At 41.5% G+C, this 27,951-nt stretch overlaps 1 protein-coding gene across 2 annotated transcripts in view; it reads left to right on the top strand.

Annotated features, from left to right (window-relative positions):
* The window catches only part of pcsk6 (proprotein convertase subtilisin/kexin type 6), a 164,463-nt gene that overhangs the window by 81,543 nt on the left and 54,969 nt on the right, over positions 1 to 27,951 (top strand). For both annotated transcript variants that reach the window (XM_067401398.1, XM_067401397.1), the window contains one exon: positions 230 to 426. In XM_067401398.1, coding sequence (XP_067257499.1) covers positions 230 to 426 — 197 coding nt within the window. The remainder of the gene's footprint in view (positions 1 to 229; positions 427 to 27,951) is intronic.

Genomic DNA, 27,951 nt, shown 5'->3' with positions numbered 1-27,951 from the left:
TAGAAAGAGGACAATTATATTTAAACTCTGTTTCAGTTTAGTGTTATAGATATTTGTGGGCGGTACGTCAAAAGTCATGGTATATGAGTATTTTTTTATGTTTCCCACTTAAAATATCTACTTTATAAAGGTACTTTATTAATGTACTTTTTTGTCAACTATATAGTTAGAGAATATACAGTAGATTTATGTTCCCCTCATTTTTCTTCATCTCTTATCCTCCTTGTAGGACATGTGTTAGTCACTGTCCACTAGGCTACTTTGAGGACGTAGACGCCCGTAGATGTCGTCGCTGTAACAGAGGCTGTGAGAAATGTGTCGGTCGTGGACCGAACGAGTGTAGATCTTGCCGGAGAGGTCTTTATTTCTACTCGAAGGAGAGCATCTGTGTGGAAACCTGTCCCACCGGCTGCTTCCATGACGAGGGTGAGTCCAACAAAGATTGTTGCATTGCACTTATGTGTTTTTTTTTTTTTGAGCTGATCTTTCTGAATTACCATATATGTCCAGTAAATTAGGTGTAGGATTTACTTTGAAACAGTTTTCATTCAGAAATTGCTAGTAAATTTCACTAATAATTTCAAAGAAGTAACACATTTTGAAATTGTGTAATAGAAAGACTGTATATGAAACCATACAAAAAGAAATGAAGTATGTTGTCCATTTATTTACATTTAGTCATTAACAGGTGCTGTTAATCGGAAAAAAAATATTATCTCCTTTTTATAAATATATAATAACAGAACAGAGCATGTTTGCATCATTCGGCCCATGGGCACAGAGCATTTACATGTTTCTGACTAATTTTGCATTTGCATATGGGTTGTTGCGGGTTTATCGTCCCTTGTTGTTTCCATCTTGTTGATAACAGATGCTGGGATGGAGATGAGCTGTAGTTATCTCCACAAATCAGCTTGTTGATTGAGCGTCTTTCACAGTCCGCCTGTGATGCGTATGAGGATGATAAAAGCCAGCAAAGACTTGGTTTATCACTGTTTGTGCATGCTGGCCTCAGCTGTTGAACACATGCAGAGCTGTGCATGTGGAACAGATGTTGATAGGATATGTGTTTAGTGGCACCATGAATGGATGAAATTTGCACATACCCAAGTATGAATTGCATCCAGATGCACTGATTCCATGTCATTCTGTGCACATGTATTTGGTTCATTTTGTATCTGAATAAATCAGCGAATTTTCAGTGTGTGATACATGTGATTGAATCCGTCTTTAATAACACCCGGTATATTTGCTACTTTAATGTGCCATCTGTGCAGGGTAAAACTGCTTTGAATACGCAAATTTAAAGCTGCAGTAAGCCATTTCTGAGAACTGCTGTTGAAAGTGGATTGGACTGAGCAGCACAACACACTTGTAGCCACTCAACAGAATGGGGTGTGTTCACTCATTATGGGGGAGGAGAGAGAGTGAGCCAATCAGCAGCAGAAGGGGTGTGTCACTCATTATGGGGGAGGAGAGAGAGAGAGCCAATTATCAGCAGAAGGGGGTGTGTCACTCATTATGGGGGAGGAGAGAGAGAGAGCCAATCATCAGCAGAAGGGGGTGTGTCACTCATTATGGGGGAGGAGAGAGAGAGAGCCAATAATCAGCAGAAGGGGTGTGTCACTCATTATGGGGGAGGAGAGAGAGCCAATCAGCAGAAGGGGTGTGTCCACTCATTATGGGGGAGGAGAGAGAGAGAGACAATCATCAGCAGAAGGGCTGTGTCACTGGTTATGGGGGAGGAGAGAGAGAGAGAGCCAATCATCAGCAGTATGGGGTGTGTCTATTCATTATGGGGGAGGAGAGAGAGCCAATCATCAGCAGAAGGGGGTGTGTCACTCATTATGGGGGAGGAGAGAGAGAGAGCCAATCATCAGCAGAAGGGGTGTGTCACTCATTATGGGGGAGGAGAGAGAGAGCCAATCATCAGCAGAAGGGGGTGTGTCCATTCATTATGGGGGAGGAGAGAGAGAGAGCCAATCATCAGCAGAAGGGGTGTGTCACTCATTATGGGGGAGGAGAGAGAGAGAGCCAATCATCAGCAGAAGGGGGTGTGTCCATTCATTATGGGGGAGGAGAGAGAGAGAGCCAATCATCAGCAGAAGGGGGTGTGTCCATTCATTATGGGGGAGGAGAGAGAGAGAGCCAATCATCAGCAGAAGGGGTGTGTCACTCATTATGGGGGAGGAGAGAGAGAGAGCCAATCATCAGCAGAAGGGGGTGTGTCTATTCATTATGGGGGAGGAGAGAGAGCCAATCATCAGCAGAAGGGGGTGTGTCACTCATTATGGGGGAGGAGAGAGCGAGAGCCAATCATCAGCAGATGGGGTGTGTCACTCATTATGGGGGAGGAGAGAGAGAGAGCCAATCATCAGCAGTATGGGGTGTGTCACTGGTTATGGGGGAGGAGAGAGAGAGAGCCAATCATAAGCAGAAGGGGTGTGTCACTCATTATGGGGGAGGAGAGAGAGAGAGCCAATCATCAGCAGAAGGGGGTGTGTCCATTCATTATGGGGGAGGAGAGAGAGAGAGCCAATCATCAGCAGAAGGGGTGTGTCACTCATTATGGGGGAGGAGAGAGAGAGAGCCAATCATCAGCAGTATGGGGTGTGTCACTCATTATGGGGGAGGAGAGAGAGAGAGAGCCAATCATCAGCAGAAGGGGGTGTGTCACTCATTATGGGTGAGGAGAGAGAGTGAGCCAATCAGCAGTATGGGGTGTGTCCATTCATTATGGGGGAGGAGAGAGAGTGAGCCAATCAGCAGTAGGGGGCATGTCCACTCATGGGGAGGAGAGAGAGTGAGCCAATCAGCAGTAGGGGGCGTGTCCACTCATGGGGAGGAGAGAGAGTGAGCCAATCAGCAGTAGGGGGCGTGTCCACTCATGGGGAGGAGAGAGAGTGAGCAAGAGGGAGATTCAAAGACTGTAGAAAGAGAGATGGCTGAGAGACATTACAAAAGAGAAAAGGTCAGAGAAGAATCACTGAAGAAAGAAGAGTTATGATCAGGCAAGAGCTTTAGGACCCATATTAATATTAGAAAAGCTTTTCAATGCTGGAGAGACAATAGAGAGTGGGAACCCTAAAAATGGATTGGTTTTGCTTTGTTTCACAGAAACAAGGTATGCTGTTGTTGTGATGTTAGCTATAGTAACAGGACAGTTTTGAGTGAGTGGCAAAACATCCTGCAGCATGACTGGATTTAATAGGGGAAACTATTGAATGATTATCTGATTGAATTAAAGGCAGTTGGACTCAACAGTGATCCTTCCAACTCACCTAAGAACCAGTGGTCTGTGAACATTGACAGTGGCCAGGAATTGGGTTTCCTGACATTTATATATTCTTGGGAAATACATAAAGCAGAGCCTGTGAACGTATTATCTGCTAGACAACATTACAATTTAGTTAGATCTAAATTCAGATGATCGCTTGTATTATTGTTAGAAGGGGGCGTACGGGACACCCCCGCAGCCCCCGCGGTGCATGGGGGCCCCCACCCTATGATGGGCCCCGTCGCAGATTCACCTATTTAGGCTAGACTACTTTATAGCCTTCGCTTTTTTTTTTAGAACTGAACTCAATTGACTAAAGATGAAAATAAAGCATCCAACTGAATTTTGTATTTTTCATTTTGTATCTGAATAAATCAGCGAATTTTCAGTGTGTGATACATGTGATTGAATCCGTCTTTAATAACACCCGGTATATTTGCTACTTTAATGTGCCATCTGTGCAGGGTAAAACTGCTTTGAATACGCAAATTTAAAGCTGCAGTAAGCCATTTCTGAGAACTGCTGTTGAAAGTGGATTGGACTGAGCAGCACAACACACTTGTAGCCACTCAACAGAATGGGGTGTGTTCACTCATTATGGGGGAGGAGAGAGAGTGAGCCAATCAGCAGCAGAAGGGGTGTGTCACTCATTATGGGGGAGGAGAGAGAGAGAGCCAATTATCAGCAGAAGGGGGTGTGTCACTCATTATGGGGGAGGAGAGAGAGAGAGCCAATCATCAGCAGAAGGGGGTGTGTCACTCATTATGGGGGAGGAGAGAGAGAGAGCCAATAATCAGCAGAAGGGGTGTGTCACTCATTATGGGGGAGGAGAGAGAGCCAATCAGCAGAAGGGGTGTGTCCACTCATTATGGGGGAGGAGAGAGAGAGAGACAATCATCAGCAGAAGGGCTGTGTCACTGGTTATGGGGGAGGAGAGAGAGAGAGAGCCAATCATCAGCAGTATGGGGTGTGTCTATTCATTATGGGGGAGGAGAGAGAGCCAATCATCAGCAGAAGGGGGTGTGTCACTCATTATGGGGGAGGAGAGAGAGAGAGCCAATCATCAGCAGAAGGGGTGTGTCACTCATTATGGGGGAGGAGAGAGAGAGCCAATCATCAGCAGAAGGGGGTGTGTCCATTCATTATGGGGGAGGAGAGAGAGAGAGCCAATCATCAGCAGAAGGGGTGTGTCACTCATTATGGGGGAGGAGAGAGAGAGAGCCAATCATCAGCAGAAGGGGGTGTGTCCATTCATTATGGGGGAGGAGAGAGAGAGAGCCAATCATCAGCAGAAGGGGGTGTGTCCATTCATTATGGGGGAGGAGAGAGAGAGAGCCAATCATCAGCAGAAGGGGTGTGTCACTCATTATGGGGGAGGAGAGAGAGAGCCAATCATCAGCAGAAGGGGGTGGGACACTCATTAGGGGGGAGGAGAGAGAGAGAGCCAATCATCAGCAGAAGGGGGTGTGTCACTCATTATGGGGGAGGAGAGAGAGAGAGAGAGAGAGAGCCAATAATCAGCAGAAGGGGTGTGTCACTCATTATGGGGGAGGAGAGAGATAGAGCCAATCAGCAGAAGGGGTGTGTCCACTCATTATGGGGGAGGAGAGAGAGAGAGCCAATCATCAGCAGAAGGTGTGTGTCACTGGTAATGGGGGAGGAGAGAGAGAGAGAGCCAATCATCAGCAGAAGGGGGTGTGTCACTCATTATGGGTGAGGAGAGAGAGTGAGCCAATCAGCAGTATGGGGTGTGTCCATTCATTATGGGGGAGGAGAGAGAGTGAGCCAATCAGCAGTAGGGGGCATGTCCACTCATGGGGAGGAGAGAGAGTGAGCCAATCAGCAGTAGGGGGCGTGTCCACTCATGGGGAGGAGAGAGAGTGAGCCAATCAGCAGTAGGGGGCGTGTCCACTCATGGGGAGGAGAGAGAGTGAGCAAGAGGGAGATTCAAAGACTGTAGAAAGAGAGATGGCTGAGAGACATTACAAAAGAGAAAAGGTCAGAGAAGAATCACTGAAGAAAGAAGAGTTATGATCAGGCAAGAGCTTTAGGACCCATATTAATATTAGAAAAGCTTTTCAATGCTGGAGAGACAATAGAGAGTGGGAACCCTAAAAATGGATTGGTTTTGCTTTGTTTCACAGAAACAAGGTATGCTGTTGTTGTGATGTTAGCTATAGTAACAGGACAGTTTTGAGTGAGTGGCAAAACATCCTGCAGCATGACTGGATTTAATAGGGGAAACTATTGAATGATTATCTGATTGAATTAAAGGCAGTTGGACTCAACAGTGATCCTTCCAACTCACCTAAGAACCAGTGGTCTGTGAACATTGACAGTGGCCAGGAATTGGGTTTCCTGACATTTATATATTCTGGGGAAATACATAAAGCAGAGCCTGTGAACGTATTATCTGCTAGACAACATTACAATTTAGGTAGATCTAAATTCAGATGATCGCTTGTATTATTGTTAGAAGGGGGCGTACGGGACACCCCCGCAGCCCCCGCGGTGCGTGGGGGCCCCCACCCTATGATGGGCCCCGTCGCAGATTCACCTATTTAGGCTAGACTACTTTATAGCCTTCGCTTTTTTTTTAGAACTGAACTCAATTGACTAAAGATGAAAATAAAGCATCCAACTGAAGCCCAAAAATGCAAGCAGAAGATCATAGAAAATAGTGGTAAATTACCACAAAAGGGGGAAAAATTCATCACTGTTGTTTCCATCGCCGTTTGTAAGGTAGCCAAGACAACAGCAAGCTTTGATGCGCTGTGTTACTGTTAGCGAATCTGTGCCGAGACAAATAAATATGTTCGTCTTTGCTGAGACATTATTATTAGGGCCCAAGCGAAAATTCGCGCAGGGCCCTCTTGTTCTTCTAAGGATTATTAGGGCCCAAGCGAAAATTCGCGCAGGGCCCTCTTGTTCTTCTAAGGATTATTATTTATTTTTTTTTTTTTCCGTCTTCCGGGGCTTTTTGGGGGCCTTAACATGCTCAAAAACTCTTGAAAATTGGCACACACATTGGAATCCGCGGCCATTAGGACGCCGGAGAGGCTGGTACCCGGGCGTGGCAGGGGGGCTCGACAGCGCCCCCTTGAAAAAAGTCTGAAAATTTGGTCCATATATTAAACATGCTTGCACGTATTAGTATGAAACTCAGTACACATATAGACCTCATCGGTCCGAACAACTTTCGCGCTCTAAGTTAATCGCCACGCCAACAGGAAGTCAGCTATTAAGGGTTGTTTGAAAAACGCATGCTCTGGAATTTGATATACTCCTCCTAGACGATTAATCCGATCGCCACCAAACTCGGTCAGCATGAAGTCAAGACACTGATGATTAAAAATTGCCAGGGGATTTTTGATATCTCGAACGGTTTGGCCGTGGCGAGGCAACGAATTTATGGCGAGAAAAAGGAAACAGGAAATGTGTTATAACGTCTTAATACATATATTGATCTTTATGAAACTTCACGAGTGTGTTCGTTATAGGAGTCTGATCACATGGATGTGACTATTGTGAGTCAAAGTTATAGCGCCACCAACTGGCAGCAGGAAGTGTATCACTTTTTGAAATGTTTTGAGATCACCCTCTTATTTTTACCTGATTTGCTTCAAACTTCATCAGTGTAATGTCAATACACAGCAGATGTAGACCTATGACAGGATTTTTGATATTTGAAATATTGTTGCCATGGCAACAGGTCAAACTGTAATAATATTCTTGAGTGTTTTTGAGGCTCTTAACATGCTTCAAATTGCATGAAACTCGACACACACATCAATATTGTCAACCAGTAGACATGGACAAAGCCATAGAAATGGGCGTGGTGGAGGGGCTCAGTAGCGCCACCTTTTGACAAAAGTGGGGGGTTAGTTTTTCCTACAGTCACCAAACTCGGTACACATATTATTCTCATCAAGCCGGACAATTTTCTAATTTACATTCATTAGCTCCGACCAACAGGAAGTCAGCTATTTTGGTTTGAATGTTAATTTTTTGAAAAAACAGGCTATGAATTTTATACTACTACTCCTACAGGGTTTATCCAATTTACACCAAGCTTTTTTAACTTGTTGCGAACACATTGAAGTTATTTAATTGCAAACGGATTTTGGATATCTCAAACGGTTTGGCCGTGGCGAGGCAACGAATTTATGGCGAGAAAAGGGAAACAGGAAATGTGTTATAACTTCTGCATACATTGATTGATGTTTATGAAACTTCAGGAGTGTGTTGGTTGTAGTAGTCTGATCACATGGATGTAACTATTGTGAGTCAAAGTTATAGCGCCACCAAATGGCAGCAAGAAGTGTATCACTTTTAAAATGCTTTGAGATCACCCTCTTATTTTTACCTGATTTGCTTCAAACTTCATCAGTGTAATGTCAATACACAGCAGATGTAGACCTATGACAGGATTTTTGATATTTGAAATATTGTTGCCATGGCAACAGGTCAAACTGTAATAATATTCTTGAGTGTTTTTGAGGCTCTTAACATGCTTCAAATTGCATGAAACTCGACACACACATCAATATTGTCAACCAGTAGACATGGACAAAGCCATAGAAATGGGCGTGGTGGAGGGGCTCAGTAGCGCCACCTTTTGACAAAAGTGGGGGTTAGTTTTTCCTACAGTCACCAAACTCGGTACACATATTATTCTCATCAAGCCGGACAATTTTCTAATTTACATTCATTAGCTCCGACCAACAGGAAGTCAGCTATTTTGGTTTGAATGTTAATTTTTTGAAAAAACAGGCTATGAATTTTATACTACTACTCTTACAGGGTTTATCCAATTTACACCAAGCTTTTTTAACTTGTTGCTAACACATTGAAGTTGTTTAATTGCAAACGGATTTTGGATATCTCAAACGGTTTGGCCGTGGCGAGGCAACGAATTTATGGCAAGAAAAGGGAAACAAAGTGTTATAACTTCTGCATACATTAATTGATTTTGATGAAACTTTGGCTTAGTCTTCGTTGTACAAGGCTGATCACATGGATTTGACTATTGTGATTCAAAGTCATAGCGCCACCAACTGGAAGCAGAAAATGTGTCACTTTCAGCATACATTGAGATCACCCTCTTATTTTTACCTGATTTGCTTCAAAATTCATCAGAATAATGTTAAAACTTGGCACATGTAATCCTTTAAAAAATGGGCAGGGAGGAGGGGCTCTATAACGGCACCTTGTAGTGCAGTAAATGTGGAGTGAATTTGACATAGTCCTTTGATGTTTAACCGTTTTAAGTGCCTATTGCCCGCTGTGCACAGTTGCCCTGAAGCCACCGGGGTGGCGGTGCCACCGGGCTTGGGCCCGCCATCGCTGCTCGCAGCTATATTTATTTTTAGGGCCCAAGCGAAAATTCGCGCAGGGCCCTCTTGTTCTTCTAAGGATTATTAGGGCCCAAGCGAAAATTCGCGCAGGGCCCTCTTGTTCTTCTAAGGATTATTATTATTATTTTTTTTTTTTTATTTTTTTTTTTTTTTTTTTTTTTTCCGTCTTCCGGGGCTTTTTGGGGGCCTTAACATGCTCAAAAACTCTTGAAAATTGGCACACACATTGGAATCCGCGGCCATTAGGACGCCGGAGAGGCTGGTACCCGGGCGTGGCAGGGGGGCTCGACAGCGCCCCCTTGAAAAAAGTCTGAAAATTTGGTCCATATATTAAACATGCTTGCACGTATTAGTATGAAACTCGGTACACATATAGACCTCATCGGGCCGAACAACTTTCGCGCTCTAAGTTAATCGCCACGCCAACAGGAAGTCAGCTATTAAGGGTTGTTTGAAAAACGCATGCTCTGGAATTTGATATACTCCTCCTAGACGATTAATCCGATCGCCACCAAACTCGGTCAGCATGAAGTCAAGACACTGATGATTAAAAATTGCCAGGGGATTTTTGATATCTCGAACGGTTTGGCCGTGGCGAGGCAACGAATTTATGGCGAGAAAAAGGAAACAGGAAATGTGTTATAACGTCTTAATACATATATTGATCTTTATGAAACTTCACGAGTGTGTTCGTTATAGGAGTCTGATCACATGGATGTGACTATTGTGAGTCAAAGTTATAGCGCCACCAACTGGCAGCAGGAAGTGTATCACTTTTTGAAATGTTTTGAGATCACCCTCTTATTTTTACCTGATTTGCTTCAAACTTCATCAGTGTAATGTCAATACACAGCAGATGTAGACCTATGACAGGATTTTTGATATTTGAAATATTGTTGCCATGGCAACAGGTCAAACTGTAATAATATTCTTGAGTGTTTTTGAGGCTCTTAACATGCTTCAAATTGCATGAAACTCGACACACACATCAATATTGTCAACCAGTAGACATGGACAAAGCCATAGAAATGGGCGTGGTGGAGGGGCTCAGTAGCGCCACCTTTTGACAAAAGTGGGGGGTTAGTTTTTCCTACAGTCACCAAACTCGGTACACATATTATTCTCATCAAGCCGGACAATTTTCTAATTTACATTCATTAGCTCCGACCAACAGGAAGTCAGCTATTTTGGTTTGAATGTTAATTTTTTGAAAAAACAGGCTATGAATTTTATACTACTACTCCTACAGGGTTTATCCAATTTACACCAAGCTTTTTTTAACTTGTTGCGAACACATTGAAGTTATTTAATTGCAAACGGATTTTGGATATCTCAAACGGTTTGGCCGTGGCGAGGCAACGAATTTATGGCGAGAAAAGGGAAACAGGAAATGTGTTATAACTTCTGCATACATTGATTGATGTTTATGAAACTTCAGGAGTGTGTTGGTTGTAGTAGTCTGATCACATGGATGTAACTATTGTGAGTCAAAGTTATAGCGCCACCAAATGGCAGCAAGAAGTGTATCACTTTTAAAATGCTTTGAGATCACCCTCTTATTTTTACCTGATTTGCTTCAAACTTCATCAGTGTAATGTCAATACACAGCAGATGTAGACCTATGACAGGATTTTTGATATTTGAAATATTGTTGCCATGGCAACAGGTCAAACTGTAATAATATTCTTGAGTGTTTTTGAGGCTCTTAACATGCTTCAAATTGCATGAAACTCGACACACACATCAATATTGTCAACCAGTAGACATGGACAAAGCCATAGAAATGGGCGTGGTGGAGGGGCTCAGTAGCGCCACCTTTTGACACAAGTGGTTGGGTTAGTTTTTCCTACAGTCACCAAACTCGGTACACATATTATTCTCATCAAGCCGGACAATTTTCTAATTTACATTCATTAGCTCCGACCAACAGGAAGTCAGCTATTTTGGTTTGAATGTTAATTTTTTGAAAAAACAGGCTATGAATTTTATACTACTACTCTTACAGGGTTTATCCAATTTACACCAAGCTTTTTTTAACTTGTTGCTAACACATTGAAGTTGTTTAATTGCAAACGGATTTTGGATATCTCAAACGGTTTGGCCGTGGCGAGGCAACGAATTTATGGCAAGAAAAGGGAAACAAAGTGTTATAACTTCTGCATACATTAATTGATTTTGATGAAACTTTGGCTTAGTCTTCGTTGTACAAGGCTGATCACATGGATTTGACTATTGTGATTCAAAGTCATAGCGCCACCAACTGGAAGCAGAAAATGTGTCACTTTCAGCATACATTGAGATCACCCTCTTATTTTTACCTGATTTGCTTCAAAATTCATCAGAATAATGTTAAAACTTGGCACATGTAATCCTTTAAAAAATGGGCAGGGAGGAGGGGCTCTATAACGGCACCTTGTAGTGCAGTAAATGTGGAGTGAATTTGACATAGTCCTTTGATGTTTAACCGTTTTAAGTGCCTATTGCCCGCTGTGCACAGTTGCCCTGAAGCCACCGGGGTGGCGGTGCCACCGGGCTTGGGCCCGCCATCGCTGCTCGCAGCTATATTTATTTTTAGGGCCCAAGCGAAAATTCGCGCAGGGCCCTCTTGTTCTTCTAAGGATTATTAGGGCCCAAGCGAAAATTCGCGCAGGGCCCTCTTGTTCTTCTAAGGATTATTATTATTTTTTTTTTTTTATTTTTTTTATTTATTTATTTATTTTTTTTCCGTCTTCCGGGGCTTTTTGGGGGCCTTAACATGCTCAAAAACTCTTGAAAATTGGCACACACATTGGAATCCGCGGCCATTAGGACGCCGGAGAGGCTGGTACCCGGGCGTGGCAGGGGGGCTCGACAGCGCCCCCTTGAAAAAAGTCTGAAAATTTGGTCCATATATTAAACATGCTTGCACGTATTAGTATGAAACTCGGTACACATATAGACCTCATCGGGCCGAACAACTTTCGCGCTCTAAGTTAATCGCCACGCCAACAGGAAGTCAGCTATTAAGGGTTGTTTGAAAAACGCATGCTCTGGAATTTGATATACTCCTCCTAGACGATTAATCCGATCGCCACCAAACTCGGTCAGCATGAAGTCAAGACACTGATGATTAAAAATTGCCAGGGGATTTTTGATATCTCGAACGGTTTGGCCGTGGCGAGGCAACGAATTTATGGCGAGAAAAAGGAAACAGGAAATGTGTTATAACGTCTTAATACATATATTGATCTTTATGAAACTTCACGAGTGTGTTCGTTATAGGAGTCTGATCACATGGATGTGACTATTGTGAGTCAAAGTTATAGCGCCACCAACTGGCAGCAGGAAGTGTATCACTTTTTGAAATGTTTTGAGATCACCCTCTTATTTTTACCTGATTTGCTTCAAACTTCATCAGTGTAATGTCAATACACAGCAGATGTAGACCTATGACAGGATTTTTGATATTTGAAATATTGTTGCCATGGCAACAGGTCAAACTGTAATAATATTCTTGAGTGTTTTTGAGGCTCTTAACATGCTTCAAATTGCATGAAACTCGACACACACATCAATATTGTCAACCAGTAGACATGGACAAAGCCATAGAAATGGGCGTGGTGGAGGGGCTCAGTAGCGCCACCTTTTGACAAAAGTGGGGGTTAGTTTTTCCTACAGTCACCAAACTCGGTACACATATTATTCTCATCAAGCCGGACAATTTTCTAATTTACATTCATTAGCTCCGACCAACAGGAAGTCAGCTATTTTGGTTTGAATGTTAATTTTTTGAAAAAACAGGCTATGAATTTTATACTACTACTCCTACAGGGTTTATCCAATTTACACCAAGCTTTTTTTAACTTGTTGCGAACACATTGAAGTTGTTTAATTGCAAACGGATTTTGGATATCTCAAACGGTTTGGCCGTGGCGAGGCAACGAATTTATGGCGAGAAAAGGGAAACAGGAAATGTGTTATAACTTCTGCATACATTGATTGATGTTTATGAAACTTCAGGAGTGTGTTGGTTGTAGTAGTCTGATCACATGGATGTAACTATTGTGAGTCAAAGTTATAGCGCCCCCAAATGGCAGCAAGAAGTGTATCACTTTTAAAATGCTTTGAGATCACCCTCTTATTTTTACCTGATTTGCTTCAAACTTCATCAGTGTAATGTCAATACACAGCAGATGTAGACCTATGACAGGATTTTTGATATTTGAAATATTGTTGCCATGGCAACAGGTCAAACTGTAATAATATTCTTGAGTGTTTTTGAGGCTCTTAACATGCTTCAAATTGCATGAAACTCGACACACACATCAATATTGTCAACCAGTAGACATGGACAAAGCCATAGAAATGGGCGTGGTGGAGGGGCTCAGTAGCGCCACCTTTTGACAAAAGTGGGGGGGTTAGTTTTTCCTACAGTCACCAAACTCGGTACACATATTATTCTCATCAAGCCGGACAATTTTCTAATTTACATTCATTAGCTCCGACCAACAGGAAGTCAGCTATTTTGGTTTGAATGTTAATTTTTTGAAAAAACAGGCTATGAATTTTATACTACTACTCCTACAGGGTTTATCCAATTTACACCAAGCTTTTTTTAACTTGTTGCTAACACATTGAAGTTGTTTAATTGCAAACGGATTTTGGATATCTCAAACGGTTTGGCCGTGGCGAGGCAACGAATTTATGGCAAGAAAAGGGAAACAAAGTGTTATAACTTCTGCATACATTAATTGATTTTGATGAAACTTTGGCTTAGTCTTCGTTGTACAAGGCTGATCACATGGATTTGAGTATTGTGATTCAAAGTCATAGCGCCACCAACTGGAAGCAGAAAATGTGTCACTTTCAGCATACATTGAGATCACCCTCTTATTTTTACCTGATTTGCTTCAAAATTCATCAGAATAATGTTAAAACTTGGCACATGTAATCCTTTGAAAATGGGCAGGGAGGAGGGGCTCTATAGCGGCACCTTGTAGTGCAGTAAATGTGGAGTGAATTTGACATAGTCCTTTGATGTTTAACCGTTTTAAGTGCCTATTGCCCGCTGTGCACAGTTGCCCTGAAGCCACCGGGGTGGCGGTGCCACCGGGCTTGGGCCCGCCATCGCTGCTCGTTATTATTATTATTATTATTTTTTTTTTTTTTTTTTTTTTTCGTCTTCCGGGGCTTTTTGGGGGCCTTAACATGCTCAAAAACTCTTGAAAATTGGCACACACATTGGAATCCGCGGCCATTAGGACGCCGGAGAGGCTGGTACCCGGGCGTGGCAGGGGGCCTCGACAGCGCCCCCTTGAAAAAAGTCTGAAAATTTGGTCCATATATTAAACATGCTTGCACGTATTAGTATGAAACTCGGTACACATATAGACCTCATCGGGCCGAACAACTTTCGCGCTCTAAGTTAATCGCCACGCCAACAGGAAGTCAGCTATTAAGGGTTGTTTGAAAAACGCATGCTCTGGAATTTGATATACTCCTCCTAGACGATTAATCCGATCGCCACCAAACTCGGTCAGCATGAAGTCAAGACACTGATGATTAAAAATTGCCAGGGGATTTTTGATATCTCGAACGGTTTGGCCGTGGCGAGGCAACGAATTTATGGCGAGAAAAAGGAAACAGGAAATGTGTTATAACGTCTTAATACATATATTGATCTTTATGAAACTTCACGAGTGTGTTCGTTATAGGAGTCTGATCACATGGATGTGACTATTGTGAGTCAAAGTTATAGCGCCACCAACTGGCAGCAGGAAGTGTATCACTTTTTGAAATGTTTTGAGATCACCCTCTTATTTTTACCTGATTTGCTTCAAACTTCATCAGTGTAATGTCAATACACAGCAGATGTAGACCTATGACAGGATTTTTGATATTTGAAATATTGTTGCCATGGCAACAGGTCAAACTGTAATAATATTCTTGAGTGTTTTTGAGGCTCTTAACATGCTTCAAATTGCATGAAACTCGACACACACATCAATATTGTCAACCAGTAGACATGGACAAAGCCATAGAAATGGGCGTGGTGGAGGGGCTCAGTAGCGCCACCTTTTGACAAAAGTGGGGGTTAGTTTTTCCTACAGTCACCAAACTCGGTACACATATTATTCTCATCAAGCCGGACAATTTTCTAATTTACATTCATTAGCTCCGACCAACAGGAAGTCAGCTATTTTGGTTTGAATGTTAATTTTTTGAAAAAACAGGCTATGAATTTTATACTACTACTCCTACAGGGTTTATCCAATTTACACCAAGCTTTTTTTAACTTGTTGCGAACACATTGAAGTTGTTTAATTGCAAACGGATTTTGGATATCTCAAACGGTTTGGCCGTGGCGAGGCAACGAATTTATGGCGAGAAAAGGGAAACAGGAAATGTGTTATAACTTCTGCATACATTGATTGATGTTTATGAAACTTCAGGAGTGTGTTGGTTGTAGTAGTCTGATCACATGGATGTAACTATTGTGAGTCAAAGTTATAGCGCCACCAACTGGCAGCAGGAAGTGTATCACTTTTTGAAATGTTTTGAGATCACCCTCTTATTTTTACCTGATTTGCTTCAAACTTCATCAGTGTAATGTCAATACACAGCAGATGTAGACCTATGACAGGATTTTTGATATTTGAAATATTGTTGCCATGGCAACAGGTCAAACTGTAATAATATTCTTGAGTGTTTTTGAGGCTCTTAACATGCTTCAAATTGCATGAAACTCGACACACACATCAATATTGTCAACCAGTAGACATGGACAAAGCCATAGAAATGGGCGTGGTGGAGGGGCTCAGTAGCGCCACCTTTTGACAAAAGTGGGGGGGTTAGTTTTTCCTACAGTCACCAAACTCGGTACATATATTGATCTCATCAAGTCGGACAATTTTCTAATTTACATTCATTAGCTCCGACCAACAGGAAGTCGGCTATTTTTGTTTGAATGTTAATTTTTTGAAAAAACAGGCTATGAATTTTATACTACTACTCCTACAGGGTTTATCCAATTTACACCAAGCTTTTTTTAACTTGTTGCTAACACATTGAAGTTGTTTAATTGCAAACGGATTTTGGATATCTCAAACGGTTTGGCCGTGGCGAGGCAACGAATTTATGGCAAGAAAAGGGAAACAAAGTGTTATAACTTCTGCATACATTAATTGATTTTGATGAAACTTTGGCTTAGTCTTCGTTGTACAAGGCTGATCACATGGATTTGACTATTGTGATTCAAAGTCATAGCGCCACCAACTGGAAGCAGAAAATGTGTCACTTTCAGCATACATTGAGATCACCCTCTTATTTTTACCTGATTTGCTTCAAAATTCATCAGAATAATGTTAAAACTTGGCACATGTAATCCTTTGAAAATGGGCAGGGAGGAGGGGCTCTATAGCGGCACCTTGTAGTGCAGTAAATGTGGAGTGAATTTGACATAGTCCTTTGATGTTTAACCGTTTTAAGTGCCTATTGCCCGCTGTGCACAGTTGCCCTGAAGCCACCGGGGTGGCGGTGCCACCGGGCTTGGGCCCGCCATCGCTGCTCGCAGCTATATTTTATTTTTATTTTATTTTTTTTTATTTTTTTTCCGTCTTCCGGGGCTTTTTGGGGGCCTTAACATGCTCAAAAACTCTTGAAAATTGGCACACACATTGGAATCCGCGGCCATTAGGACGCCGGAGAGGCTGGTACCCGGGCGTGGCAGGGGGGCTCGACAGCGCCCCCTTGAAAAAAGTCTGAAAATTTGGTCCATATATTAAACATGCTTGCACGTATTAGTATGAAACTCGGTACACATATAGACCTCATCGGGCCGAACAACTTTCGCGCTCTAAGTTAATCGCCACGCCAACAGGAAGTCAGCTATTAAGGGTTGTTTGAAAAACGCATGCTCTGGAATTTGATATACTCCTCCTAGACGATTAATCCGATCGCCACCAAACTCGGTCAGCATGAAGTCAAGACACTGATGATTAAAAATTGCCAGGGGATTTTTGATATCTCGAACGGTTTGGCCGTGGCGAGGCAACGAATTTATGGCGAGAAAAAGGAAACAGGAAATGTGTTATAACGTCTTAATACATATATTGATCTTTATGAAACTTCACGAGTGTGTTCGTTATAGGAGTCTGATCACATGGATGTGACTATTGTGAGTCAAAGTTATAGCGACACCAACTGGCAGCAGGAAGTGTATCACTTTTTGAAATGTTTTGAGATCACCCTCTTATTTTTTCCTGATTTGCTTCAAACTTCATCAGTGTAATGTCAATACACAGCAGATGTAGACCTATGACAGGATTTTTGATATTTGAAATATTGTTGCCATGGCAACAGGTCAAACTGTAATAATATTCTTGAGTGTTTTTGAGGCTCTTAACATGCTTCAAATTGCATGAAACTCGACACACACATCAATATTGTCAACCAGTAGACATGGACAAAGCCATAGAAATGGGCGTGGTGGAGGGGCTCAGTAGCGCCACCTTTTGACAAAAGTGGGGGTTAGTTTTTCCTACAGTCACCAAACTCGGTACACATATTATTCTCATCAAGCCGGACAATTTTCTAATTTACATTCATTAGCTCCGACCAACAGGAAGTCAGCTATTTTGGTTTGAATGTTAATTTTTTGAAAAAACAGGCTATGAATTTTATACTACTACTCCTACAGGGTTTATCCAATTTACACCAAGCTTTTTTAACTTGTTGCGAACACATTGAAGTTGTTTAATTGCAAACGGATTTTGGATATCTCAAACGGTTTGGCCGTGGCGAGGCAACGAATTTATGGCGAGAAAAGGGAAACAGGAAATGTGTTATAACTTCTGCATACATTGATTGATGTTTATGAAACTTCAGGAGTGTGTTGGTTGTAGTAGTCTGATCACATGGATGTAACTATTGTGAGTCAAAGTTATAGCGCCCCCAAATGGCAGCAAGAAGTGTATCACTTTTAAAATGCTTTGAGATCACCCTCTTATTTTTACCTGATTTGCTTCAAACTTCATCAGTGTAATGTCAATACACAGCAGATGTAGACCTATGACAGGATTTTTGATATTTGAAATATTGTTGCCATGGCAACAGGTCAAACTGTAATAATATTCTTGAGTGTTTTTGAGGCTCTTAACATGCTTCAAATTGCATGAAACTCGACACACACATCAATATTGTCAACCAGTAGACATGGACAAAGCCATAGAAATGGGCGTGGTGGAGGGGCTCAGTAGCGCCACCTTTTGACAAAAGTGGGGGGGTTAGTTTTTCCTACAGTCACCAAACTCGGTACACATATTATTCTCATCAAGCCGGACAATTTTCTAATTTACATTCATTAGCTCCGACCAACAGGAAGTCAGCTATTTTGGTTTGAATGTTAATTTTTTGAAAAAACAGGCTATGAATTTTATACTACTACTCCTACAGGGTTTATCCAATTTACACCAAGCTTTTTTTAACTTGTTGCTAACACATTGAAGTTGTTTAATTGCAAACGGATTTTGGATATCTCAAACGGTTTGGCCGTGGCGAGGCAACGAATTTATGGCAAGAAAAGGGAAACAAAGTGTTATAACTTCTGCATACATTAATTGATTTTGATGAAACTTTGGCTTAGTCTTCGTTGTACAAGGCTGATCACATGGATTTGAGTATTGTGATTCAAAGTCATAGCGCCACCAACTGGAAGCAGAAAATGTGTCACTTTCAGCATACATTGAGATCACCCTCTTATTTTTACCTGATTTGCTTCAAAATTCATCAGAATAATGTTAAAACTTGGCACATGTAATCCTTTGAAAATGGGCAGGGAGGAGGGGCTCTATAGCGGCACCTTGTAGTGCAGTAAATGTGGAGTGAATTTGACATAGTCCTTTGATGTTTAACCGTTTTAAGTGCCTATTGCCCGCTGTGCACAGTTGCCCTGAAGCCACCGGGGTGGCGGTGCCACCGGGCTTGGGCCCGCCATCGCTGCTCGTTATTATTATTATTATTTTTTTTTTTTTTTTTTTCGTCTTCCGGGGCTTTTTGGGGGCCTTAACATGCTCAAAAACTCTTGAAAATTGGCACACACATTGGAATCCGCGGCCATTAGGACGCCGGAGAGGCTGGTACCCGGGCGTGGCAGGGGGGCTCGACAGCGCCCCCTTGAAAAAAGTCTGAAAATTTGGTCCATATATTAAACATGCTTGCACGTATTAGTATGAAACTCGGTACACATATAGACCTCATCGGGCCGAACAACTTTCGCGCTCTAAGTTAATCGCCACGCCAACAGGAAGTCAGCTATTAAGGGTTGTTTGAAAAACGCATGCTCTGGAATTTGATATACTCCTCCTAGACGATTAATCCGATCGCCACCAAACTCGGTCAGCATGAAGTCAAGACACTGATGATTAAAAATTGCCAGGGGATTTTTGATATCTCGAACGGTTTGGCCGTGGCGAGGCAACGAATTTATGGCGAGAAAAAGGAAACAGGAAATGTGTTATAACGTCTTAATACATATATTGATCTTTATGAAACTTCACGAGTGTGTTCGTTATAGGAGTCTGATCACATGGATGTGACTATTGTGAGTCAAAGTTATAGCGCCACCAACTGGCAGCAGGAAGTGTATCACTTTTTGAAATGTTTTGAGATCACCCTCTTATTTTTACCTGATTTGCTTCAAACTTCATCAGTGTAATGTCAATACACAGCAGATGTAGACCTATGACAGGATTTTTGATATTTGAAATATTGTTGCCATGGCAACAGGTCAAACTGTAATAATATTCTTGAGTGTTTTTGAGGCTCTTAACATGCTTCAAATTGCATGAAACTCGACACACACATCAATATTGTCAACCAGTAGACATGGACAAAGCCATAGAAATGGGCGTGGTGGAGGGGCTCAGTAGCGCCACCTTTTGACAAAAGTGGGGGTTAGTTTTTCCTACAGTCACCAAACTCGGTACACATATTATTCTCATCAAGCCGGACAATTTTCTAATTTACATTCATTAGCTCCGACCAACAGGAAGTCAGCTATTTTGGTTTGAATGTTAATTTTTTGAAAAAACAGGCTATGAATTTTATACTACTACTCCTACAGGGTTTATCCAATTTACACCAAGCTTTTTTAACTTGTTGCGAACACATTGAAGTTGTTTAATTGCAAACGGATTTTGGATATCTCAAACGGTTTGGCCGTGGCGAGGCAACGAATTTATGGCGAGAAAAGGGAAACAGGAAATGTGTTATAACTTCTGCATACATTGATTGATGTTTATGAAACTTCAGGAGTGTGTTGGTTGTAGTAGTCTGATCACATGGATGTAACTATTGTGAGTCAAAGTTATAGCGCCACCAAATGGCAGCAAGAAGTGTATCACTTTTAAAATGCTTTGAGATCACCCTCTTATTTTTACCTGATTTGCTTCAAACTTCATCAGTGTAATGTCAATACACAGCAGATGTAGACCTATGACAGGATTTTTGATATTTGAAATATCGTTGCCATGGCGACAGGTCAAACTGTAATAATATTCTTGAGTGTTTTTGAGGCTCTTAACATGCTTCAATTTGCATGAAACTCGACACACACATCAATATTGTCAACCAGTAGACATGGACAAAGCCATAGAAATGGGCGTGGTGGAGGGGCTCAGTAGCGCCACCTTTTGACAAAAGTGGGGGGGTTAGTTTTTCCTACAGTCACCAAACTCGGTACATATATTGATCTCATCAAGTCGGACAATTTTCTAATTTACATTCATTAGCTCCGACCAACAGGAAGTCGGCTATTTTTGTTTGAATGTTAATTTTTTGAAAAAACAGGCTATGAATTTTATACTACTACTCCTACAGGGTTTATCCAATTTACACCAAGCTTTTTTTAACTTGTTGCTAACACATTGAAGTTGTTTAATTGCAAACGGATTTTGGATATCTCAAACGGTTTGGCCGTGGCGAGGCAACGAATTTATGGCAAGAAAAGGGAAACAAAGTGTTATAACTTCTGCATACATTAATTGATTTTGATGAAACTTTGGCTTAGTCTTCGTTGTACAAGGCTGATCACATGGATTTGACTATTGTGATTCAAAGTCATAGCGCCACCAACTGGAAGCAGAAAATGTGTCACTTTCAGCATACATTGAGATCACCCTCTTATTTTTACCTGATTTGCTTCAAAATTCATCAGAATAATGTTAAAACTTGGCACATGTAATCCTTTGAAAATGGGCAGGGAGGAGGGGCTCTATAGCGGCACCTTGTAGTGCAGTAAATGTGGAGTGAATTTGACATAGTCCTTTGATGTTTAACCGTTTTAAGTGCCTATTGCCCGCTGTGCACAGTTGCCCTGAAGCCACCGGGGTGGCGGTGCCACCGGGCTTGGGCCCGCCATCGCTGCTCGCAGCTATATTTTATTTTTATTTTATTTTTTTTTTATTTTTTTTCCGTCTTCCGGGGCTTTTTGGGGGCCTTAACATGCTCAAAAACTCTTGAAAATTGGCACACACATTGGAATCCGCGGCCATTAGGACGCCGGAGAGGCTGGTACCCGGGCGTGGCAGGGGGGCTCGACAGCGCCCCCTTGAAAAAAGTCTGAAAATTTGGTCCATATATTAAACATGCTTGCACGTATTAGTATGAAACTCGGTACACATATAGACCTCATCGGGCCGAACAACTTTCGCGCTCTAAGTTAATCGCCACGCCAACAGGAAGTCAGCTATTAAGGGTTGTTTGAAAAACGCATGCTCTGGAATTTGATATACTCCTCCTAGACGATTAATCCGATCGCCACCAAACTCGGTCAGCATGAAGTCAAGACACTGATGATTAAAAATTGCCAGGGGATTTTTGATATCTCGAACGGTTTGGCCGTGGCGAGGCAACGAATTTATGGCGAGAAAAAGGAAACAGGAAATGTGTTATAACGTCTTAATACATATATTGATCTTTATGAAACTTCACGAGTGTGTTCGTTATAGGAGTCTGATCACATGGATGTGACTATTGTGAGTCAAAGTTATAGCGACACCAACTGGCAGCAGGAAGTGTATCACTTTTTGAAATGTTTTGAGATCACCCTCTTATTTTTTCCTGATTTGCTTCAAACTTCATCAGTGTAATGTCAATACACAGCAGATGTAGACCTATGACAGGATTTTTGATATTTGAAATATTGTTGCCATGGCAACAGGTCAAACTGTAATAATATTCTTGAGTGTTTTTGAGGCTCTTAACATGCTTCAAATTGCATGAAACTCGACACACACATCAATATTGTCAACCAGTAGACATGGACAAAGCCATAGAAATGGGCGTGGTGGAGGGGCTCAGTAGCGCCACCTTTTGACAAAAGTGGGGGTTAGTTTTTCCTACAGTCACCAAACTCGGTACACATATTATTCTCATCAAGCCGGACAATTTTCTAATTTACATTCATTAGCTCCGACCAACAGGAAGTCAGCTATTTTGGTTTGAATGTTAATTTTTTGAAAAAACAGGCTATGAATTTTATACTACTACTCCTACAGGGTTTATCCAATTTACACCAAGCTTTTTTTAACTTGTTGCGAACACATTGAAGTTGTTTAATTGCAAACGGATTTTGGATATCTCAAACGGTTTGGCCGTGGCGAGGCAACGAATTTATGGCGAGAAAAGGGAAACAGGAAATGTGTTATAACTTCTGCATACATTGATTGATGTTTATGAAACTTCAGGAGTGTGTTGGTTGTAGTAGTCTGATCACATGGATGTAACTATTGTGAGTCAAAGTTATAGCGCCACCAAATGGCAGCAAGAAGTGTATCACTTTTAAAATGCTTTGAGATCACCCTCTTATTTTTACCTGATTTGCTTCAAACTTCATCAGTGTAATGTCAATACACAGCAGATGTAGACCTATGACAGGATTTTTGATATTTGAAATATTGTTGCCATGGCAACAGGTCAAACTGTAATAATATTCTTGAGTGTTTTTGAGGCTCTTAACATGCTTCAAATTGCATGAAACTCGACACACACATCAATATTGTCAACCAGTAGACATGGACAAAGCCATAGAAATGGGCGTGGTGGAGGGGCTCAGTAGCGCCACCTTTTGACAAAAGTGGGGGTTAGTTTTTCCTACAGTCACCAAACTCGGTACACATATTTTTCTCATCAAGCCGGACAATTTTCTAATTTACATTCATTAGCTCCGACCAACAGGAAGTCAGCTATTTTGGTTTGAATGTTAATTTTTTGAAAAAACAGGCTATGAATTTTATACTATTACTCCTACAGGGTTTATCCAATTTACACCAAGCTTTTTTTAACTTGTTGCGAACACATTGAAGTTATTTAATTGCAAACGGATTTTGGATATCTCAAACGGTTTGGCCGTGGCGAGGCAACGAATTTATGGCGAGAAAAGGGAAACAGGAAATGTGTTATAACTTCTGCATACATTGATTGATGTTTATGAAACTTCAGGAGTGTGTTGGTTGTAGTAGTCTGATCACATGGATGTAACTATTGTGAGTCAAAGTTATAGCGCCACCAAATGGCAGCAAGAAGTGTATCACTTTTAAAATGCTTTGAGATCACCCTCTTATTTTTACCTGATTTGCTTCAAACTTCATCAGTGTAATGTCAATACACAGCAGATGTAGACCTATGACAGGATTTTTGATATTTGAAATATTGTTGCCATGGCAACAGGTCAAACTGTAATAATATTCTTGAGTGTTTTTGAGGCTCTTAACATGCTTCAAATTGCATGAAACTCGACACACACATCAATATTGTCAACCAGTAGACATGGACAAAGCCATAGAAATGGGCGTGGTGGAGGGGCTCAGTAGCGCCACCTTTTGACAAAAGTGGGGGTTAGTTTTTCCTACAGTCACCAAACTCGGTACACATATTATTCTCATCAAGCCGGACAATTTTCTAATTTACATTCATTAGCTCCGACCAACAGGAAGTCAGCTATTTTGGTTTGAATGTTAATTTTTTGAAAAAACAGGCTATGAATTTTATACTACTACTCTTACAGGGTTTATCCAATTTACACCAAGCTTTTTTTAACTTGTTGCTAACACATTGAAGTTGTTTAATTGCAAACGGATTTTGGATATCTCAAACGGTTTGGCCGTGGCGAGGCAACGAATTTATGGCAAGAAAAGGGAAACAAAGTGTTATAACTTCTGCATACATTAATTGATTTTGATGAAACTTTGGCTTAGTCTTCGTTGTACAAGGCTGATCACATGGATTTGACTATTGTGATTCAAAGTCATAGCGCCACCAACTGGAAGCAGAAAATGTGTCACTTTCAGCATACATTGAGATCACCCTCTTATTTTTACCTGATTTGCTTCAAAATTCATCAGAATAATGTTAAAACTTGGCACATGTAATCCTTTAAAAAATGGGCAGGGAGGAGGGGCTCTATAACGGCACCTTGTAGTGCAGTAAATGTGGAGTGAATTTGACATAGTCCTTTGATGTTTAACCGTTTTAAGTGCCTATTGCCCGCTGTGCACAGTTGCCCTGAAGCCACCGGGGTGGCGGTGCCACCGGGCTTGGGCCCGCCATCGCTGCTCGCAGCTATATTTATTATTAGGGCCCAAGCGAAAATTCGCGCAGGGCCCTCTTGTTCTTCTAAGGATTATTAGGGCCCAAGCGAAAATTCGCGCAGGGCCCTCTTGTTCTTCTAAGGATTATTATTATTTTTTTTTTTTTTTTTTTCGTCTTCCGGGGCTTTTTGGGGGCCTTAACATGCTCAAAAACTCTTGAAAATTGGCACACACATTGGAATCCGCGGCCATTAGGACGCCGGAGAGGCTGGTACCCGGGCGTGGCAGGGGGGCTCGACAGCGCCCCCTTGAAAAAAGTCTGAAAATTTGGTCCATATATTAAACATGCTTGCACGTATTAGTATGAAACTCGGTACACATATAGACCTCATCGGGCCGAACAACTTTCGCGCTCTAAGTTAATCGCCACGCCAACAGGAAGTCAGCTATTAAGGGTTGTTTGAAAAACGCATGCTCTGGAATTTGATATACTCCTCCTAGACGATTAATCCGATCGCCACCAAACTCGGTCAGCATGAAGTCAAGACACTGATGATTAAAAATTGCCAGGGGATTTTTGATATCTCGAACGGTTTGGCCGTGGCGAGGCAACGAATTTATGGCGAGAAAAAGGAAACAGGAAATGTGTTATAACGTCTTAATACATATATTGATCTTTATGAAACTTCACGAGTGTGTTCGTTATAGGAGTCTGATCACATGGATGTGACTATTGTGAGTCAAAGTTATAGCGCCACCAACTGGCAGCAGGAAGTGTATCACTTTTTGAAATGTTTTGAGATCACCCTCTTATTTTTACCTGATTTGCTTCAAACTTCATCAGTGTAATGTCAATACACAGCAGATGTAGACCTATGACAGGATTTTTGATATTTGAAATATTGTTGCCATGGCAACAGGTCAAACTGTAATAATATTCTTGAGTGTTTTTGAGGCTCTTAACATGCTTCAAATTGCATGAAACTCGACACACACATCAATATTGTCAACCAGTAGACATGGACAAAGCCATAGAAATGGGCGTGGTGGAGGGGCTCAGTAGCGCCACCTTTTGACAAAAGTGGGGGGGTTAGTTTTTCCTACAGTCACCAAACTCGGTACACATATTATTCTCATCAAGCCGGACAATTTTCTAATTTACATTCATTAGCTCCGACCAACAGGAAGTCAGCTATTTTGGTTTGAATGTTAATTTTTTGAAAAAACAGGCTATGCATTTTATACTACTACTCCTACAGGGTTTATCCACTTTACACCAAGCTTTTTTTAACTTGTTGCGAACACATTGAAGTTGTTTAATTGCAAACGGATTTTGGATATCTCAAACGGTTTGGCCGTGGCGAGGCAACGAATTTATGGCGAGAAAAGGGAAACAGGAAATGTGTTATAACTTCTGCATACATTGATTGATGTTTATGAAACTTCAGGAGTGTGTTGGTTGTAGTAGTCTGATCACATGGATGTAACTATTGTGAGTCAAAGTTATAGCGCCACCAAATGGCAGCAAGAAGTGTATCACTTTTAAAATGCTTTGAGATCACCCTCTTATTTTTACCTGATTTGCTTCAAACTTCATCAGTGTAATGTCAATACACAGCAGATGTAGACCTATGACAGGATTTTTGATATTTGAAATATTGTTGCCATGGCAACAGGTCAAACTGTAATAATATTCTTGAGTGTTTTTGAGGCTCTTAACATGCTTCAAATTGCATGAAACTCGACACACACATCAATATTGTCAACCAGTAGACATGGACAAAGCCATAGAAATGGGCGTGGTGGAGGGGCTCAGTAGTGCCACCTTTTGACAAAAGTGGGGGGGTTAGTTTTTCCTACAGTCACCAAACTCGGTACACATATTATTCTCATCAAGCCGGACAATTTTCTAATTTACATTCATTAGCTCCGACCAACAGGAAGTCAGCTATTTTGGTTTGAATGTTAATTTTTTGAAAAAACAGGCTATGAATTTTATACTACTACTCCTACAGGGTTTATCCAATTTACACCAAGCTTTTTTAACTTGTTGCTAACACATTGAAGTTGTTTAATTGCAAACGGATTTTGGATATCTCAAACGGTTTGGCCGTGGCGAGGCAACAAATTTATGGCAAGAAAAGGGAAACAAAGTGTTATAACTTCTGCATACATTAATTGATTTTGATGAAACTTTGGCTTAGTCTTCGTTGTACAAGGCTGATCACATGGATTTGACTATTGTGATTCAAAGTCATAGCGCCACCAACTGGAAGCAGAAAATGTGTCACTTTCAGCATACTTTGAGATCACCCTCTTATTTTTACCTGATTTGCTTCAAAATTCATCAGAATAATGTTAAAACTTGGCACATGTAATCCTTTGAAAATGGGCAGGGAGGAGGGGCTCTATAACGGCACCTTGTAGTGCAGTAAATGTGGAGTGAATTTGACATAGTCCTTTGATGTTTAACCGTTTTAAGTGCCTATTGCCCGCTGTGCACAGTTGCCCTGAAGCCACCGGGGTGGCGGTGCCACCGGGCTTGGGCCCGCCATCGCTGCTCGCAGCTATATATTTTTTTTTTTTATTTATTTTTTTTTTTCCGTCTTCCAGGGCTTTTTGGGGGCCGTACCATGCTCAAACACTCTTGAAAATTGGCACACACATTGGAATCCGCGGCCATTAGGACGCCGGAGAGGCTGGTACCCGGGCGTGGCAGGGGCTCGACAGCGCCCCCTTGAAAAAAGTCTGAAAATTTGGTCCATATATTAAACATGCTTGCACGTATTAGTATGAAACTCGGTACACATATAGACCTCATCGGGCCGAACAACTTTCGCGCTCTAAGTTAATCGCCACGCCAACAGGAAGTCAGCTATTAAGGGTTGTTTGAAAAACGCATGCTCTGGAATTTGATATACTCCTCCTAGACGATTAATCCGATCACCACCAAACTCGGTCAGCATGAAGTCAAGACACTGATGATTAAAAATTGCCAGGGGATTTTTGATATCTCGAACGGTTTGGCCGTGGCGAGGCAACGAATTTATGGCGAGAAAAAGGAAACAGGAAATGTGTTATAACGTCTTAATACATATATTGATCTTTATGAAACTTCACGAGTGTGTTCGTTATAGGAGTCTGATCACATGGATGTGACTATTGTGAGTCAAAGTTATAGCGCCACCAACTGGCAGCAGGAAGTGTATCACTTTTTGAAATGTTTTGAGATCACCCTCTTATTTTTACCTGATTTGCTTCAAACTTCATCAGTGTAATGTCAATACACAGCAGATGTAGACCTATGACAGGATTTTTGATATTTGAAATATTGTTGCCATGGCAACAGGTCAAACTGTAATAATATTCTTGAGTGTTTTTGAGGCTCTTAACATGCTTCAAATTGCATGAAACTCGACACACACATCAATATTGTCAACCAGTAGACATGGACAAAGCCATAGAAATGGGCGTGGTGGAGGGGCTCAGTAGCGCCACCTTTTGACAAAAGTGGGGGTTAGTTTTTCCTACAGTCACCAAACTCGGTACACATATTGTTCTCATCAAGCCGGACAATTTTCTAATTTACATTCATTAGCTCCGACCAACAGGAAGTCAGCTATTTTGGTTTGAATGTTAATTTTTTGAAAAAACAGGCTATGAATTTTATACTACTACTCCTACAGGGTTTATCCAATTTACACCAAGCTTTTTTTAACTTGTTGCGAACACATTGAAGTTGTTTAATTGC

This window comes from Chanodichthys erythropterus, chromosome 11, assembly GCF_024489055.1.
Source record: "Chanodichthys erythropterus isolate Z2021 chromosome 11, ASM2448905v1, whole genome shotgun sequence".
NCBI lineage: Eukaryota > Metazoa > Chordata > Actinopteri > Cypriniformes > Xenocyprididae > Chanodichthys > Chanodichthys erythropterus.
Note: the sequence above shows the minus strand (reverse complement) of the source record. Positions and strands in the feature narration are given on the sequence as shown.